Source organism: Mustelus asterias, chromosome 10, assembly GCF_964213995.1.
Source record: "Mustelus asterias chromosome 10, sMusAst1.hap1.1, whole genome shotgun sequence".
In the NCBI taxonomy this organism is placed as follows: domain Eukaryota; kingdom Metazoa; phylum Chordata; class Chondrichthyes; order Carcharhiniformes; family Triakidae; genus Mustelus; species Mustelus asterias.
Genome location: NC_135810.1, coordinates 115004217 through 115024968, shown reverse-complemented (window position 1 = coordinate 115024968; position 20752 = coordinate 115004217). Strand labels below are relative to the sequence as shown.

General features: G+C 46.1%; 1 protein-coding gene across 5 annotated transcripts in view; it reads right to left on the bottom strand.

The window, feature by feature from the left end:
* The window catches only part of LOC144499882 (arylsulfatase H-like), a 40744-nt gene extending 20691 nt beyond the window's left edge, over positions 1-20053 (bottom strand). The window contains exons 1-4 of one of the 5 annotated variants that reach the window (XM_078222509.1): positions 20034-20053; positions 7069-7140; positions 5759-5908; positions 1136-1257 (exon numbers count right to left, since the gene is read on the bottom strand). In XM_078222509.1, coding sequence (XP_078078635.1) covers positions 1136-1257; positions 5759-5908; positions 7069-7091 — 295 coding nt within the window. In that variant the 5' untranslated portion in view covers positions 7092-7140; positions 20034-20053. The other 4 variants (XM_078222508.1, XM_078222506.1, XM_078222507.1 and 1 more) reach the window with 4 other exon arrangements.
* Positions 20054-20752: the final 699 nt, after the last annotated feature.

Here is a 20752-nt window from a genome sequence, read left to right as displayed (position 1 = left end):
CTCATGTCCCCTCCTGGCTCTTCTTAACTCTTTCTTTAGGTCCTTCCTGGCTAACTTGTAACTTTCAAGCTCCCTAACTGAGCCTTCACGTCTCATCCTTACATAAGTCTCCTTCTTCCTCTTCACAAGAGATTCAACCTCTTTAGTAAACCACGATTCCCTCACACGTCTGCTTCCTCCCTGCCTGACAGGTACATATTTATCAAGGACGCGTAGTAGCTGTTCCTTGAACAAGTTCCACATTTCAATTGTGCCCATCCCCTGCAGTTTCCTTCCCCAACCTATGCCAGCTAAATCTCGCCTAATCGCATCATAATTTCCTTTCCCCCAGCTATAACTCTTGCCCTTTGGTATATACCTATCCTTTTCCATAGCTAAGGTAAACGTAATCGAATTGTGGTCACTGTCACCAAAGTGCTCACCTACCTCCAAATCTAACACCTGGCCTGGTTCATTACCCAGTACCAAATCCAATGTGGCCTCGCCTCTTGTTGGTCTATCTACATACTGTGTCAGGAAGCCTTCCTGCACACATTGGACAAAAACCGACCCCTCCAAAGCACTCGAACTATAGCTTTTCCAGTCAATATTTGTAAAGTTAAAGTCCCCCAGTACAACTACTCTGTTACTTTCACTCCTATCCAGAATCATCTTTGCAATCTTTTCCTCTACATCTCTGGAACTTTTCGGAGGTCTATAAAAAACTCCAACAGGGTGGCCTCTCCTTTCCTGTTTCTAACCTCAGCCCAAACTACCTCAGTAAACGAGTCCTCATCAAAAGTCCTTTCCTCCCACACTCCAAAGATGTACAGGTTAGGTTGATTGACCATGCTAAATTGCCCCTTAGCGTCAGGGAGGTTAGCAGGGTAAATATATAGGGTTAAGGGGATAGGGCCTGGGTGGGATTGTTGTCAGTGCAGGCACGCTGGGCCGAATGACCTCCTTCTGCACTGTAGGGATTCTATTCTAAGGAAACAGTTGCTACTTACATTAAAGTAGCTATTATGTTTGATAAACAGTGGACCAAGTTGAACGAGGTACAGAAGATGTCATCTGAGAATTGAGTTTAAAAGTGAGGCAAGGCCTCACAAAGGTGATGGAGCCTAAAAATGTATTTTTGAAAATGTTCGCTTACCTGAACGAATGGGGTACCTGCCCGTCATAAAGGCTGCCCTACTGGGCGTACAGAGTGGTGCTGCAGCTATGTGATGTGTCAGCATCACCCCTTCCTTTGCCAGGCGATCTACATTCGGAGTTCTATAGAAAAGAAAAGGTGATACAGTAAAGTGGCTCAGAACTGAATAATAGAAACCGAGGACTCAGACAGAGAGGCAACACTGAATTGACTGATGCAGCTCTACAGAGCCTAACATCATATTTATAACTGTGTTAACAAGAGTCAGGATATCATGTTGCAGCTTTATAAAACTTAATATTGCAGTCAATTCCGGTCGCCACATCACAAGAAGGATGTGAAGTCTTTGGAGAAGGTGCAGAAGAGGTTTCCCAGGATGCTGCCTGGATTAGACGGTATGAGCTTTAAGGGGAGGCTGGACAAACTAGGGTTGTTTTCTCTGGAGTGGCGGAGGCTGAGGGGAGACCTGATAGAAGTCTACCAAATTATGAGAGGCAGAGATAGGGTTGACAGTCAGAATCTTTTTCCCAGAGTTGAAATGTCTAATACAAGGGGACATGCACCTAAGGTGAGAGGGGAAGAGTTTAGAGGGGATGTGAGAGACAAGTTTTTTACACAGAGAGTGGTGGGTGTCTGGAATGTGCTGCCAGGGGCAGTGGTGGAGGCAGATACGATAGGGGTGTATAAGAGGCTTTTAGATACGCACATGAATATGCAAGGGATGGGCCAAGAGCAGGCAGAGGGATTAGTTTAATTTGGCATCATGTTCAGCACAACATCGTAGGCCGAAGGGCCTGTACCTGTGATGTGCTGTTCTATACTCTATGTTTTATTGTGTTAATCTGATAACATAGCTCAGCAATCTTCTTGCTTGCTAAGTTGCTATTCTGCAGTGGCTAGACATGATAATATATTACTATATTTACTCCTAGATCTCTTACACCTTTACTTTTCCTAGTTCCAGACACTTCATTATTCCCTCTAATAAGTATATTTATATTGTCTGTTGTTCGCAGCAAATATTCGCTGGATATTGGCATTTTCATCGAGCCAAAATCATTTTAAAGCCTTTAATCAGTACCATGAAGTATCCATTATACTGTGAAATCTTTGTGAGCCTCCCTGCAGTGATTCTGTGTCACAAACTGCACAGTAGCACTGCACAGAACATGTCCGTAATCACTGCAGCATGCAATCTTACTCAATCAGTTAAGAAGTCTTGTTATAGAGGTTTACAGCACGGAAACAGGCCCTTCGGCCCAACTTGTCCATGCCGCCCAATTTTTACCACTAAGCTAGTCCCAATTGCCCACGTTTGGCCCATATCCCTCTATACCCATCTTACCCATGTAACTGTCTAAACGCTTTGAAAAAGACAAAATTATACTTGCCTCTACTACTACCTCTGGCAGCTTGTTCCAGACACTCACCACCCTCTGAGTGAAACAATTGCCCCTCTGGACACTTTTGTATCTCTCCCCTCTCACCTTAAACCTATGTCCTCTAGCTTTAGACACCCCTACCTTTGGGAAAAGATGTTGATTATCTACCTATCTACCTTATTCCAAGAGTGCTGATCAAAATGAACTCACCAAGCCATGTCCTGAATAGATACAAATCCACGGCCCTCATCTCACACCCACCCCCCCCTGCCCCACCCCCATCTCCACAACAACGCTCTGTAAAAAAAATATATAAATTAGCTCAACCTGTAAATGGTAATCTCACTCTGAAAGCAACCAGGTCAACTTGCAGGGGAAGTGTATCACATTGTGAAGTCCAGTGAAAGCAGCAACATACAGCATCAAAGAACATTACCTCACCCAGCTAGATACCAACGGGGGGGGGGGGCAAACTCTAGCAGGGTTGGTGGGATGTTGGCCAACATTTATTCCTCTAAAGACACATTTTCCGGTTTTATCCCCACTTTGCTGGGAACTCGCCATGTGCATATCGCCTTGTTGTTGTGTTTCCTACAGTAAAACTATTCAAAAGTACCTCATTGGTTGTAAAGCACTTGAGGCCCTGCTGAAGTTGGGAAAGACAAAATATCAATTCCGGTATTCCTTTCTCTCCTCTTACAAAAGAAGGAAAGGGAAATGTGGGAAGGATGAGTTATCCATGCTGCATGGATATACATCGTGGCTGCTAGTTCTGACCAGAAGTAATGCTGTTCTGGGGGTAGGGTACCTCCCTAGCTTTGCTATCGCAGACTGTACATGGCCAAGATGGCGATTGGAAGGGCGGGGGAGAATGAATGGCAAGACAGAAAATCAAAAACAGGAAAACAAGCTGAAATAACCCAGAGACCGGTGTCCCTTCACCAGATTCCCCTTATTTACAAACACTATTCCATTCCTAAGAGTGTTTCAGGTACAAGGTCAGAATCCGGAGTGTCAGTAGACCTGACACTCCTCAATCTATATACAGGTGAGATTCCCTGATTGGGCAGGCAACCATTACCTCATTCAGGGAGCTCATACTCCAAGAGGCCCACCTCATGGGCCTCGTTGAGGTCAGTACATGCCCGTGCAGCAAAACAACTTATTCAGGTTTCGATGACTGTGGAAGTTCAGATGAAAGGTTATCAACCTGAAACGTTACATCTATTTATCTGTCCACAGATCCCTGCCTGGACTGCTGAGTCCTTCCTGCATTTTCTGTTTCTATTTGTGATGCATGTGTTGTTCAGGCGTTGCAGGGGGAGTTTTGTTTTCTTGGTATATGACCATTTGTCACATTGACACAACGCCTCGATTTGAAAATTCTCATCCCAGTTTTCACTGATTCCTAATCCTTATTCAAACCCACTAATTATTGCCCATATCCCGGTTTCTATCCCTCTGTTCGCCTCCTGTTCACTTGTCTATCAAGATACACCTTGAACGTTGTTCACGTGCCTGCTTCCACCACCTCCACTGACAGCACGTTCCAGGCACCCACCACTTTCTGTGTGAAAAACGTCCCCCGCACATCTCCCCTAAAATTGCCTCCTCTCACCTTGAACCTGTGCCCTCTTGGAGTTGACCTTTCCACCCTGGGAAAAAGCCTCTGACTATCCACCTTATCCACGCCTCTCATAATTTTGTAGACCTCTATCAGGTCGCCCCTCAGCCTCCGTCTTTCCAGCGAAAACTATCCAAGTTTATCCAACCTCTCCTCATACCTAAAACCCTCCAGACCAGGCAGCATCCTGGTAAAGCTTCTTTGCACCCTCTCCAAAGCATCCCTGTCCTCTGGTAGTGTGACAACCAGAATTGCACACATTGTGGCCTAACTAAAGTTTTATACAGCTGTAACATAACTTGCCAACTTTTATACTTGATGCCCCAGCCGATGAAGACAAGCATGCTGTATAAAATCAATCAATCAATCAATCAATCAATCAATCCACCCTCTTTCATTCCTTTCTCATTTTCTCATGTTTCTTCTATGTTTCTATTTTTAAGAGACTCCTGGATGAGTACATGGAGCTTAATAGGATGGAGGGTTATAGGTAGGTCTAGAAGGTAGGGATGTGTTCGGCACAACTTGTGGGCCGAAGGGCCTGTTTGTGCTGTAGTTTTTCTATGTTTCTATGTTTCTATTTAGTTTGGTACATAAAATAAACCTCTTTGACCACGCTTCTGGTCACCGAATACCGCATGTGGCTCAAAATCAAAATTTGTCTGGTAAAAAAGAAAGATTTGCATTTAAATAGTACCTTGAAGACCATGGATGTTGCAAAATGCTTTATGGACACTGAATTTCTTTCGAATTAACCACTGCTGAGACACAGGAAAATTGCCCCTTCATTTCCAAAGATGAGCGGCACAGTGGCATAGTGGTTAGCACTGCTGCCTCTCAGCACCAGGGACCTGGGTTCAATTCCAGCCTCGGGTCACTGTCTGTGTAGAGTTTGCATGTTCTCCCCGTGTCAGCGTTGGGTTTCCTCCGGGTGCTCTGGTTTCCTCCCAAAGTCCAAAGATGTGTGGGTTAGGTTGATCCGCCATGCTAAATTGACCCTGGTGTCAGGGGGATTGTAAGTAGTCTCACAACACCAGGTTAAAGTCCAACAGGTTTATTTGGTAGCATGAGCTTTCGGAGCGCCGCTCGTTCATCAGGTGAGTGCCGGATTTGTTTCACAAACATGGCATATACAGACACAAACTTTTTATATATGTTTATATATGACCTGTTTGTGAAACAAATCTTGCACTCATTTGATGAAGGAGCAGCGCTCTGAAAGCTCGTGCTACCAAATAAACCTGTTGGACTTTGACCTGGTGTTGTGAGACTTCTTACTGTGCCTACCCCAGTCCAATGCCAGCAACTCCACGTCAGGGAGATTAGCAGGGTACATACGTGGGGCTACGGGAATAGGGCTTGGGTGGGACTGTGGTCAGTGCAGACTTGATGGGCCGAATGGCCTCCTTCTGCACTGTAGGGATTCTATGAGTCTATGTATAGGTTAGGTGGATTAGCCAGGGGGTTGCGGGGACAGGGTTGATGGGGAGGGATGGGATGCTCTTCCGGAGAGTTGGAGCAGACTCGATAGGCCAAATGACCTCTTGGGATTCTATTAACTAACACATGAATAAAGTATTTTTCGTACAAATCAAGCAAAGCTGACAAGCTCATTACCTGATAGTATCGTTTCCATAGCAGCCAATGTCTCCAATGCCAAGGTCATCAGCAACAATAAGTACAATGTTAGGCCGGAGAGTTGTCTCTGTGCATGTTATGCAAATCATCAGTGTGGAGCTGCAACTCAGTATAGTCATCACAACATTCCTGCACAAATCGAGGGGAGAAAACAAATTAAATAAGGGGAGGGCAGACATGCACTTCATCACAAATAAATCCTAACTTCAAATGTAACTATTTCAGCAATGGCATCTTTCAAACTACCACAGCTCTGTCATAAAAGCATCAACCCCCAGTGCAGAAGAGGCCATTCGGCCCATCGAGTCTCCACTGGCTCTCTGAGGAGTACCTTCCCCAGGCCCTCTCCACCACCCTATCCCTGTAACCCCGCTCCTTGGCTAATCCATCCAACCTCCACATCTTTGGACACGAAGGAGCAATTTATTATGGCCAATCAACCTAACCCGCACATCTTCGGACTGTGGGAGGAAACCCACGCAGACACGGGGAGAATGTGCAAACTCCACACAGGCAGCGACCCGAGGCCGGAATTGAACCCGGGTCCCTGGTGCTGTGAGGCAGCGGTACATGATTAGCAATCGGGATGAATTATCTGATTGCGTGTTCCCAGCGGATCACCTCGCCCAGTGGGAACGCAGGTCGGAAAAATCGCAGGAGCTCAGCCCAGGACTTTTGGTGCATTTCCAGGTGATGCTGCTAATACTCGTGGTCCATTCCCGAGCCTCGCAATCATAGAATCCCTACAGTGCAGAAGGAGGCCATTGGGCCCATCGAATCTATACCGATCACAATCCCACCCAGGCCTTATTCCTGTAACTCTCATTTTCCCTGCTAATCCCCTGATACGAGAGCAATTTAGCAGGGCCAATCAACCTAACCCGCACATCTTTGGGAGGAAACCGGAGCACCCGGAGGAAACTCATGCAGATTCGATAAGAATGTACAAACTCCACACAGACAGTGACCTGAGGCTGGAATCAAACCCAGGTCCCTGGCTCTGTGAGGCAGCAGTGTTAACCTCTGCACCACCGTGCCACCTCATTATGAGGTGCAGACTTTTTTAATGCTCATTATTTGTGTGGAAAGTTTAAACTAGTGAACGGCTTATTCTGAAACCCCAGTGAGGAATTTTCCCACCTCGAACACTCCAATTCCCATGACAGGCGGGGGGGAAGTGGGGGGAGGGGGGGCGGTGGGTTGCATGTGTCGTGAGCAGCATTCGTGAGAAATGTTACTCACGACACAGTCTTTGGACCACAAGTTCATGCAGTTCTTGTCAGACTTACCGAAGATTTACGCACGGGCACATGATTTTAACGTCGGTCCTTCGTTGACTGAACTAGCTCGATTCAAATTTCCTGAAGGAGACACAGACAATTTGAAGCAATCGGGACTCACTGAAATAAAATGATTGCAACAAACTCTACAAATGGCCACAGATAAGATTTTAAAAAAGGAGAGTAAACACCAACCGGGAGCAATTGCAAGCCAGTAACCTTAACAAGGGTTTCCATTCAGGCCACAAACTATGGGAGCAGAGCCAATTACTGTTTAATAGTTATATGTGCCCTGAACATTGATTCCAGTCTTGAAGTTAGTCCAGGATACGGTACTGAATATCTCATTGAAACTTACAGAATACTGAAAGGCCTGGATAGAGTGGACATGGGGGAAGATGTCGCCAATAGCAGGCAAGATTGGATCTGAGGTTATGGGGAAAAGGCAGGGGAATGTGTTTGAGAAACTTACCAGCCATGATTGAATGGTGGGGCTGACTCGATGGGCCAAATGGCCTAATTCTGCTCCTATGGCTTATGCTCTTAGGTGGCATAGTGGTTAGCACTGCTGCCTCACAGCGCCAAGGACCTGGGTTCAATTCCCGGCTTGGGTCGCTGTCTGTGCGGAGACTACACATTCTCCCCATGTCTGCGTGGGTTTCCTCCGGGTGCTCCGGTTTCACCCACACTCCAAAGATGTGCAGGTTAGGTGGATTGGCCACAATAAATTGCCCCTTAGTGTCAGGGGGATTAGCAGGGTAAATGTGTGGGGTTACGGGGATAGTGCCTGGGTGGGATTCTGGGTGGTACAGACTTGATGGGCCAAATGGCCTCCTTCTGCACTGTAAGGATTCTATGGAGCTACAATCCCTTTGTGAACGACTTATGTCCTCTTCGCAACTTACTTTCCCACCCGTCTTTGTGTCATCAGCAAAGATGTAGATGGGGAGGTCCATTTTCTCTCAGAGGGTTGTCCATCTGAGGAATCCTCTTCCCCCAGAAAGCAGTTGAAGTTATTCAAGGCTGGGTGAGAGAGATTTTGTTTTTTGATTGACAATGGAGCCAAGTGTTACATTTGGCGGAAGCGGGGGGGCGGGCGGCGGTGGAGCAGACAGAAATGTGGAGTTGGAAACCACATCAGCCTCAATCGTGCAAAATGTATTCAAGAGGCGGCTGGATATAGCACTTGGGGCAAATGGAATCAAAGGTTATGGGGAAAAAGCAAGATTAGGTTATTGAGTTGGATGATCAGCCATGATCATAATGAATGGTGGAGCAGGCTCGAAGGGCCAAATGGCCCACTCCTGTAGCAAAGTCCTCTGTTCATAGAACATAGAACATAGAACAGTACAGCACAGAACAGGCCCTTCAGCCCACGATGTTGTGCCGAGCTTTATCTGAAACCAAGATCAAGCTATCCCACTCCCTATCATCCTGGTGTGCTCCATGTGCCTATCCAATAACCGCTTAAATGTTCCTAAAGTGTCTGACTCCACTATCACTGCAGGCAGTCCATTCCACACCCCAACCACTGTTCCCACAATAAAGAGTTAACCTCGGCCTAATCCGCTTTCCAACTCTCTGGTGTTTAGGGCACTTCAAGTGCTTATCCAAGTGCTTTTTAAAATACCACGAGGATTTCTACCGCTTTTAGCTAATGAGTTTCAGACACCCCTCTCCCCCCACTCCCCCCCCCCCGCCCCCCCCCCCCCCCCCCCCCCCCCCCCCACACCATCGACACCCTCTGAATTAAAATATTTCTCCTCAACTTCCCTCTAATCCTTCTAGTTTTCAATTTAAACTGTTTGGTTATTGACCTCTCTGCTAAGGAAAATAGGAGATTCCTCTCCACTTTATTTAGGCCCTTGTTATGTTTTTAACCTGAATTAAACATTCCCCGTGTCTCCTCTGTTCTGAAGAAAATCTTCTATCCATGCTAAAATTCTCCAATGATGGCAGCGGTCTCGTAAATCCACTCTCTAACCTCTCATGGCGAGACGATTTCCGTCTTGTAATGCAATAGCCAGGAGTTGTAGTCTAACTAATGTTTTATACAGATCGAGCATACCCCACCTGCTCTTATACTCCATACCTCAGCTAATTCAGGAAAGCATTGTGTATGTCCTCTGAACAACCTCATCTATCATCCTGCTACCTTCAAGGATCTATCGGCATACATTCCTAGGGATCTGATGCTCTGAAGATGAATCATAGAATCCCTCCAGTGCAGAAGGAGGCCATTCAGCACATCGGGCCTACACGGACAACAATCCCACCCAGGCCCCGTAACCCCATGTATTTACCCTGCTAGTCTCCCTGAGGCTAAGGGCAATTTAGCATGGCCATTCAACCTAACCTGCACATCTTTGGACTGTGGAAGGAAACTGGAGCACCTGGAGGAAACCCATGCAGACTCAGGAAGAATGTGCAAACTCCACGCCGAGTTATATCAAACTTATATTTATTTTTATTCATTCGTGGGACATGGTTGTCACTGGCTGGCCAGCATTTATGATGTGGAGATGCTGGCGTTGGACTGGGGTGAACACAGTAAGAGTTTTAACAACACCAGGTTAAAGTCCAACAGGTTTATTTGGTAGCAAATGCCATTAGCTTTCGGAACGCTGCTCCTTCGTCAGATGGAGTGGAAATCTGCTCTCAAACAGGGCACAGAGACACAAAATCAAGTTACAGAATACTGATTAGAATGCAAATCTCTACAGCCAACCAGGTCTTAAAGATACAGACAATCTGAGTGGAGGGAGCATTAAGCACAGGTTAAAGAGATGCGTATTGTCTCCAGACAGGACAGCCAGCAAGTCCAGGAGGCAAGCTGTGGGGGTTACTGATAATGTGACATAAATCCAACATCCCAGTTTAGGCCGTCCTCATGTGTGCAGAACTTGGCTATCAGTTTCTGCTCAGCGACTCTGCGCTGTCGTGTGTCGTGAAGGCCGCCTTGGAGAACGCTTACCCGAAGATCAGCGGCTGAATGCCCGTGACCGCTGAAGTGCTCCCCCACAGGAAGAGAACAGTCTTGCCTGGTGATTGTCGAGCGGTGTTCATTCATCCGTTGTCGTAGCGTCTGCATGGTTTCCCCAATGTACCATGCCTCGGGACATCCTTTCCTGCAGCGTATCAGGTAGACAAGGTTGGCCGAGTTGCAAGAGTAGGTACCGTGTATCTGGTAGATGGTGTTCTCACGTGAGATGATGGCATCCGTGTCGATGATCCGGCACGTCTTGCAGAGGTTGCTGTGGCAGGGTTGTGTGGTGTCGTGGTCACTGTTCTCCTGGGTAGTTTGCTGCAGACAATGGTCTGTTTAATCTCTTTAACCTGTGACAATGGTCTGTTTAATCTCTTTAAACTGTGCTTAATGCTCCCTCCACTCAGATTGTCTGTATCTTTAAGACCTGGTTGGCTGTAGGGATTTACATTCTAATCAGTATTCTGGAACTTGATTTTGTGTCTCTGTGCCCTGTTTGAGAGCAGATTTCCACTCCATCTGACGAAGGAGCAGCGCTCCGAAAGCTAATGGTATTTGCTACCAATTAAACCTGTTGGACTTTAACCTGGTGTTGTTAAAACTCTTACAGCATTTATTGCCCATCCCTAGTTGCACATGAGCAGGTGGTAGTGGGTTGCCTTCCTGAAACGCTGCAGTCCATGTGCTGTGGATTCACCCACAATCAGAGTTATATGGACTTGGAACATTAACATTGTCTCACTCTCTCTGTACATACGTCTCCAGACCTGCTGAGTTTTTCCAGCATTTTCTGCTTTTTATTTCAGATTTCCAGCATCTGTGGTATTTTGCTTTTACTCCAAAGCATCTTTGGTTATAAATCAAGATATAGAACACAAAAGCAGAGAGATTTATGGTGAACTTTTATAAGCCACCAGTTTAGCCTCAACTAGAGAATAGCATCCAATCCTATGGGCACCGCACTTTTGAAAGGATGTGAAGGTTTTAGGGAGGGTGCAGAAAGTAGTTACAAGGCGGCACGGCGGCACAGTGGTTCGCACTGCTGCCTCACAGCTACAGGGACCTGGGTTCAATTCCCGGCTTGGGTCACTGTCTGTGTGGAGTTTGCACATTCTCCCCGTGTCTGCGTGGGTTTCCTCCAGGTGCTCCGGTTTCCTCCCACGGTCCGTAGATGTGCGGGTTAGGTTGATTGACCATGCTAAATTAACCTTACTGTCAGGGGGATTAGCAGGGTAAATATGAGAGGTTGCAGGAATAGGGCCTGGGTGGGATTGTGGTCGGTGCAGACTTGATGGGCTATCTGCACTGTAGGGATTCTATGATTCTATGAAGAAAGGATGCCTGGAAGGAGGTATCTCAATTACAGTTTTGGACTGGAGAGAGTGAGATTGGGTTCCTTAGAGAAGAGAAAGTTAAGAGGGGATGTGAAAGAGGTCATCAAAACCTAACGAGGTCTAGAGAGAGCGAATGGAGGGAAACTGCACAAGGTCAAGAACTAGACAACACTGATTTAGGATGATTGGCTAAAAGAATGAAAGGTGACATGAGGAAGAGCCTTTTTTCTAACACAGTGAATGACCTGGAATGCACTGCCTGAGGTGGAGGAAGGTTCAATTGTGGCTTTCAGAAGGGAAGGGAAGATAAGCTGTTGAAAAATTGAAATTTACATAGTTACTGGGAGAAGGCTGAATTACTCGTGCAGAGAGCTGGTACAGACTCAGTAGCGTCAATCAGCCTAGCCATGTCCTTGTATGCAGGATAATAATGATTTCACCAAATTTATTTTTCTCAATATTATCAATATTTCATGGCGGCGTGGTGGCACAGTGGTTAGCACTGCTGCCTCACAACGCCAGGGACTCGGGTTCGCCTTGGGTCAGTGTGTGTGTGGATTTTGCGCATTCTCCCCATGTCTGTGTGGGTTTCCTCCGGGTGCTCCGGTTTCCTCCCACTGTCCAAAGATGTGCGGGTTAGGTTGATTGGCCATGCTAAATTGCTCCTTAGTATCAGGAGGATTAGCAGGGTAAATACATGGAGTTATGGGGATGGGGCTTGGGTGGGATTGTTGTCAGTGCAGGCTTGATGGGTTGAATGGCCTCTTTCTGAACTGCAGGGATTTTATGGTTCTATGACTTTGAAAGGCAAAAAAAGTCCAAACTTTCCTCCTCTGACCAGGAAACTTGCAATTTTCTTTGTAAAAATCTTCACAGTGACGTTTACGGGAAGGAGCATGTTGTCTCTGCCAGCCCCTTCCTCCCGCGCTCCCCCCCCCCCCCCCCCCCTCGCCACTCCCCACCGCTATTGGTTAAAAACATCAGTCGCAAATTAACCAACTTGGGTTGGATTTCACAAAGATCCAACAAAGCTTTCCTCCCACAGTCCGAAAGACGTGTTGGTTAGGTGCATTGGCCGTGCTAAATTCTCCCTCAGTGTAGTACAGGAAACAGAGTGTGGTGACTAGGGGATTTTCACAGTAACTTGACTTTTTTATTCATTCATGGGAGATGAGCGTCACTGGCTGGCTAGCATTTATTGCCCATCCCTAGTTGCCTTTGTAAAGTAAAGTAAAGTTTATTTATTCGTCACAAGTAAGGCTTACATTAACATTGCAATGATGTTACTGTGAAATTCCCCCAGTCGCCACACTTCGGCGCCTGTTCGGGTCAATGCACCTAACAAACACGTCTTTCAGAATGTGGGAGGAAACTTGCTCGGAGGGCAGTTGAGTGTCAGCCATATCCGGGACAAGATTGCAGTGTTGATGTAAGCTTAATTGTGACGCTAATGAATAAACTTTAAACTCAAGATTGATCATCAACAAGGCGCCGTGGGTCTTCAGCATTAACAGAACTGTACTGGACCATAATCTGGTAAATTTGGGCTAATGGGCAGGGAGGGTTTAGGCAGCTTAGCGATGGGTTGGGGGGGTGGGAGTAGTGGGCTAGTGAAAGCAGGAAGGTAGGAAGAAAGGGGGTGGGTGGGTTATAATCTTAGAGCACTGCCACCGGATGAGCAAAGGGCACCTCCCGATGATAGGACCCACCCTTTCCTTCCCACCCTAATAAAAGTGTTTAGCAAAGACGGCCTGCCCACTCTCACTTGACTTTCCATGCCAACCAGATCATAAGGATGGACAGCGTATTATCAACTTGTTTACAAGCTCATTTGACCCGTGATTATTTATTTAAATATGGTGGGCAGCCCACCTTGTTATGGGGGTGAACTGGGAGGTGGATGGGGAAGTGAAGAGATGGGATCGGGCGTGGTGCCCCAGCTGCTGAAAACGTACCCAGCGGGGACATGTAAAATCCAGCCCCTCGTCAGAAAAAACAGCACCTCCACCAATGCAGCACTTCCTCAGTACTGCACTGGAGAGTCAGCATGGGGGCTGCGCTCAAGTTCCTGGTGTGGGGCTTGAACCCCCAACCTCCAACTTAGAGGTCAGGGCACGACCTCCTGAGTGACAGACGATACATAGCAAGCACAATCGTGACGCACAAGTAAATCAAGGGGACTGCATCCCATTCCTTCCATTGGGCAGGTTTAAAACAGGGTATTCTCACCATCAAATGGATATCCTGTTAAAATTACATGGAGTTAAATGCAAAATCATGCAATCCCTACAGTGCAGAAGAGGCCATTCGGCCCATCGAGACTGTACTGACTCTCTGACAGAGCATCTTGACTGAGCTCTCTCCCCTGCCCTATCCCCATAACTCCACACATTTACAATGGTTAATCCACCTAACCTACACATCCTGGGACACTAAGGGTCAATTTAGCATGGAAAATTCGCCTAACCTACAGATCCTTGGACTGTGGGAGGAAACCGGAGCAATGAAGTTACTGTAAAAACCCTACTCCAGCCCCTGTTCGGGTACACTGAGGGAGAATTTAGCATGGCCAATGCACCTAACCAGCACATCTTTGGACTGTGAGAGGAAACTGGAACACCCGGAGGAAACCCACGCAACCACGGGGAGAATGTGCAGACTCTGCACAGACAACGACCCAAGGCAGGAATCGAACCTGGGTCCCTGGAGCTGTGAGGCAGCAGTGCTAACCACTGTGCAGCCGTGCTGCCCGAATCCACCTTTGACACGGTTTGTTAGCAGCTGTGCAGAAAAATGGAGCCTCGTAAAACAAACTGAACACACGTGTCGGCTTTACAATAAACAGTAAAATTCCTTGGACAGCATCTGGTCACCATGGGGTGTCGGCATCTGAGATCTTCATTAAAAACTGAAAATGACCTGAATGGCACAATATTGTGAACTCGGAGGGACGGGGCACGCAAGGCATAAATTAGAAAACTTTTACTACAACCAGACTGCAAGATAAATAATAGACTCATAACAAACTGCATCTACTCTGATAGTCACAGGAGTGGTGTGGAGATGCCGGCGTTGGACTGGGGTAAGCACAGTAAGAAGTCTCACAACACCAGGTTAAAGTCCAACAGGTTTATTTGGTAGCAAATACCATAAGCTTTCGGAGCGCTGCCCCTTCGTCAGATGGAGTGGATATCCACTCCATCTGACGAAGGGGCAGCACGCTCCGAAAGCTTATGGTATTTGCTACCAAATAAACCTGTTGGACTTTAACCTGGTGTTGTGAGACTTCTTACTGTAGTCACAGGAGTGACAGTGGTGTAGTGGTGTTGTTACTGGACTAGTATTCCAGAGACCCAGGGTAATGCTCTTGGGTCCCAGGTACCACCAGATGGTGAAATTCAAATTCCATAAAAATCTTGAATTAAAATTCACCATGAATCAACCGTCACAAAAATCCATCTGCTTCAGTGATGTCCTTTAGGGAAGGAAATCTGCTGTTCTTACCCAGTCTGGCCTACAAGGAGGTGATGGCCTAGTGGTGTTATTGCCAGGCTATTAATCCAGAAACTCAGCTAATGTTCTGGGGACCCGGGTTCGAATCCCGCCACGGCAGATGGTGGAACTTGAACTCAATAAAAAATATCTAGAATTAAGGATCTACTGATGACCATGGAACCATTGTTGATTGTCGGAAAAAACCATCAGGTTCACTAATGTCCTTTAGGGAAGGAAATCTGTCATCCTTACCAGGTCTGGCCTACATGTGACTCCCGAGCCACAGCAATGTGGTTGACTCTCAACTGCCCTCGGGCAACTAGGGATGGGCAATAAGTGCTGGCCAGCCAGCAATGCCCATGTTTTAATAAAGATTTTTTAAAAAGTGACTCCAGATCCACAGCAATGTGGTTGACTCTTAAATGCCCCCAAAATGGCCAAGAAAGCCACAGTTCCAGGGCAATTAGGGACAGGATCAGCCAGCGATGCCCACATCCCATGAATGAATTTTTAAAAATTCACAATGTTTCTTGCCCTGTTTTTGCCCCTTTTGGCATTGCAGGAGGGGATAGATAGGCTGGGCTGAGGAGAAGGAGGCTCAAGAGGAAGGTGGGATGGGTTGGAGGTCGGGAGGTCAGTAGAGGACAGGAGGATCATTAGACGGGGTAGTTGGGGTGAGGGGGTTGTTGGGGCTGTGGGAGAGTAGTTGGGAGGGGAGTCGGGGTATAGATGTGAGGGGTGGAGGGACAGCCACTGGGTTAGGAGGGTAGTCACAGGTGGATGGTAGGGTGGGGGTGGGGGGGCAGTCGAGAGTCGGGCGGATGCCATAGTTAACCAGGTGTTAGAAATGGTTTCAATCCTTCTAACCTTTCCTGGGCAACGATTCTGCTGAAAAGGTCAAAATCACCCAAAGTCTTCGATTGTACATTTGAAGTTTGAACTCTCCAGCCAACCCCTATGCAGCCATTGCATGAGGACCTCCGGAAGGGGTCCCGGCGCATCCTCTGGGGCACCTCAGGGCTACAACACTCCTAGAGATCAGGGGTTATGGGCCATCCACTTGTGGCACAAAAAACTGAGACTGGCAACTAAGATAAAAGCAAAATACTACGGATGCTGGAATCTGAAACCAAATCAGAAAATGCTGGAAAAACTCAGCAGGTCTGGCAGCATCTGAGGGGAGAGAATCGAGCCACTGCTTCGAATCTAGATGACCCTTTGTCAGAGCAGGTAAATTAATGTGGGTATAGCAGGCCATGGTGGAAAAGTCAGGGTCAAAGTTCAAAGTTTATTTATTAGTGTCACAAGTACCACTGCAATGAAGTTACTGTTGTATGCCAAGTTGATCCAGAAACATGCAACTGGAAAAAAATAGGGTTGTCTTATGCACCAAGTTGACTCAGAGGCTGAAACTCTACCACCTCGGTGGCACAGTGGAGAGCATTACTGCCTCACAGTGCCAGGGACACGAGTTCGATTCCCGGCTTGGGCCACTGTCTGAGTGAAGTCTGCACATTCTCCCCGTGTTTGCATGGGTTTCCTCCGGCTGCTCCGGTTTCCTCCCACATTCTGAAAGACGTGCTGGTTAGGTGCATTGACCAGAACAGACGCTGGAGTGTGGCAACTAGGGGAATTTCACAGTAACTTCATTGCAGTGTTAATGTAAGCCTTACTTGTGGCTAATAAATAAACTTTAACTTTTAACTTTACCTCGTCCGCCATGGAATCGGATCCGACAACGTAAATCTCTGTTGACCTCAGGCGAGAATTTCCGGTCTCGCCCGAGCAAGGCCGTAAAATCCAGCCCATACACTGTGATGGGCCAAAGGGCCTCTTTCTGTGCTGCATGACTCTATGATCTACGGTATTCTAGCTACTGTACATTAAAATAGTCACAGGGCTCCCCTTAATTCCAACGGCCCACTACACTCTGCTATCTAGGCAGCTTTTGGAGTCTGGGATGTAGAGAACCCTTTCTATCTGTTCCAAAAGGTTCCAATATCATCTTCAAAAGTGGCGAAAAATAGTGCTTCAATGGCGACATAAATTTATTTAAACAGTGCACATATATATTCACAGTAGTTATGTCATTCTCTTGAGGGATATGATTCACAATATAATGTCATAGCTGAATTGGTAATTAATATATGCAAATAATTGTTCTTTTAAATTATCCTTACCGACCACAGCGAGAATCTGGCTGACTTATTCTCCGTTAGGAGACAGGGAATCCCCCACCTGCAGCCTGCAGTCAACAGAGAGGAAGCGAAGCAGGGAGAACAGGAACTGTACAGGCAATGAGAAGGCCACCAAGGAGGTGGGACAGCAGCAACTGTGCAGTTATGCTCCTTCTGACAGCAGAAAGTCTGACTTCAGAAAAACAGCTTCTGTATCCCAGCCGTTGAGCTTTGCTTCCCTTTAATCAGGGCAACCTTGGCAATAGTACTGAGAAAACCTAAGGTTTCACGTCGGGACATTCCATCAGGCAGTTTGACTCATCCATAATTAAAAGGTTAAAAAGGAAAAGTTATGATGGAGGAAGCCAGTTTAATAGAATGTGCTGGTTAGTTAGTGCAGCTCTGAAGAATCACACACAGGAAAAGAGTTCTGGTCAAAACGTTTTACCCATTTTGGTGAATAGCATTGCACTTCTCATTAAAAAAAATTCCTCTTATGAGAGATTTTAAAATTTAAAGATACTGAAAATGTAAATAAAAGAGTCAGATGCTAAATGCACTTCCAGCACTGCTCTTCATGCTTTCTTTTGATTTGATTTATTATTGTCACATGTATTGGAAACAGTGAAAAGTATTGTTTCTTGAGCGCTGTACAGACAAAGCATACTGTTCATAGAGAAGTAAAGGAGAGTGTGGAGAATATAGTGTTACAGTCATTGCTAGGGTGTAAGACAAGGTAGGTCCACTCAAAAGTCTGACAGCAGCAGGGAAGAAGCTGTTCTTGACTCGGTAGGTACGCGTCCTCAAACTTTTGTATCTTTTTCCCGACGGAAGAAGGTGGAAGAGAGAATGTCCGGGATGTGTGGGGTCCTTAATTATGCTGGCTGCTGATTGTTATGGTGTAGCTCAGATAGAGTATGATGATTGTTATGTTGTAGCTCAGATACAGTATGATGAATGAACTGGTGTAGCTCAGATACAGTATGATGATTGTTATGGTGGAGCTCAGATACAGCATGATGAATGAACTGGTGTAGCTCAGATACAGTATGATTATTATGGTGTAGCTCAGATACAGTATGGCGATTGTTTTGGTGTAGCTCAGATACAGTATGATGATTGTTATGGTGTAGCTCAGATACAGTATGATGATTGTTATGGTGTAGCTCAGATACAGCATGATGATTATGGTGTAGCTCAGATACAGTATGATTATTATGGTGTAGCTCAGATACAGTATGGCGATTGTTTTGGTGTAGCTCAGATACAGTATGATGATTGTTATGGTGTAGCTCAGATACAGTATGATGATTGTTATGGTGTAGCTCAGATACAGTATGATGATCATGGTGTAGCTCAGATACAGTATGATGATTGTTATGGTGTAGCTCAGATACAGTATGATGATTGTTCTGGTGTAGTTCAGATACAGTATGATGATTATGGTGTAGCTCAGATACAGTATGATGATTGTTCTGGTGCAGCTCAGATACAGTATGATGATTATGGTGTAGCTCAGATACAGTATGATGATTGTTATGGTGTAGCTCAGATACAGCATGATGAATGAACTGGTGTAGCTCAGATACAGTATGATGATTGTTATGGTGTAGCTCAGATACAGTATGATTATTATGGTGTAGCTCAGATACAGTATGGCGATTGTTTTGGTGTAGCTCAGATACAGTATGATGATTGTTATGGTGTAGCTCAGATACAGTATGATGATTGTTATGGTGTAGCTCAGATACAGTATGATGATTGTTCTGGTGTAGCTCAGATACAGTATGATGATTGTTATGGTGTAGCTCAGATACAGTATGATTATTATGGTGTAGCTCAGATACAGTATGGCGATTGTTTTGGTGTAGCTCAGATACAGCATGATGATTATGGTGTAGCTCAGATACAGTATGATGATTGTTATGGTGTAGCTCAGATACAGTATGATGATTGTTCTGGTGTAGTTCAGATACAGTATGATGATTGTTATGGTGTAGCTCAGATACAGTATGATGATTATGGTGTAGCTCAGATACAGTATGATGATTGTTCTGGTGCAGCTCAGATACAGTATGATGATTATGGTGTAGCTCAGATACAGTATGATGATTATGGTGTAGCTCAGATACAGTATGGCGATTGTTTTGGTGTAGCTCAGATACAGTATGATGATTGTTATGGTGTAGCTCAGATACAGTATGATGATTATGGTGTAGCTCAGATACAGTATGATGATTATGGTGTAGCTCAGATACAGTATGATGATTCTGGTGTAGCTCAGATACAGTATGATGATGTTCTGGTGTAGCTCAGATACAGTATGATGAATGATCTGGTGTAGTTCAGATACAGTATGATGATTGTTATGGTGTTGCTCAGATACAGTATGATGATTATGGTGTAGCTCAGATACAGTATGATGAATGTTTTGGTGTAGTTCTCCGGCCGGGACACCCATGACTCCTGGAGACGTCCACATTAAACTTTAGTCCAAATGTAATAATTGAACCTTCGGAGAATTTGCAGCCAAACCGATCTCAACAAAATAACTTTGGAAAGTGCTGAGCCCATATCCCGAACAGTTGTTGCTGAATAATGGACTAGTTCATACACTCAATGTTTAACATTCTCCACTTCCCTTCCCCCTGGCGCGATTTCAGACGCTAAATGACTTTTTAGAAACTTACCTCCCGGAGCATTCCGTGGATCCGGGATCCGGAAATCAGCAGCGGAAAAAAGGCAAAGGGGAGGAGAGAGAGGAGTGAATGAAACACTTGGCAGTTGGATAGTTTCAAAACGTGAATGCGTCAAACTTTAAATAGAGTTTGGAGCGACGCTGGAACAGGAGATTAAAACATTTCGGATTTACCTCCTGTCTACCTCCTACCTGCAGCTCAGGTGGGCAATGCCCCAGACAGGCTGGCACCTGTTACCTGTAGTTCAGGTGGGAAATGTCTCAGACAGGCTGGTACCTCCTACCTGTAATTCAGGTGGGCAGTGCCCCAGACAGGCTGGCACCTGCTACCTGTCGTTCAGGTGGGAAATGTCTCAGACAGGCTAGTACCTCCTACCTGTAACTCAGGTGGACAATGCTCCAGACAGGCTTGTATCTCCTACCTGTAACTCAGCTGGGCAGTGCCCAGACAGGCTGGTACCTCCTACCTGTACTTCAGGTGGGGAATGTCCCAGACAAGACTGGTCTGTTCTACCTGTCACTCAGGTGGGCAGTGCCCAGACAAGCTGGTACCTCCTACCTGTAGTACAGGTGGGAAATGCCCCAGACAGGCTGGTACCTCCTACCTGTAACTCAGGTGGGAAATGCTCCAGACAGGCTGGTACCTCCTACCTGTAGTTCAGGTGGGGAATGTCCCAGACAAGACTGGTCTGTTCTACCTGTCACTCAGGTGGGCAATGCCTGAGACAGGCTGGCAATTCTACCTGTAACTCAGACAGGCTGAACCCTCCGAGCTGTAACTCAAGTAGGCAATGCCCCAGACAGGCTGGTATCTCCTACCTGTAACGCAAGTGGGCAGTGCCCCAGACAGGTTGGCACCTCTTACCTGCAGCTCAGAGGAGCAATTGGAATGAATAATTGGTAACTGAGTGCTCACTTATACTCATCATACACTGCAGTAAAATATTAATGTTATGAGGTTATAGCAAATTTAATGTTTTTTAATGCAACGGTGTTAATCGTC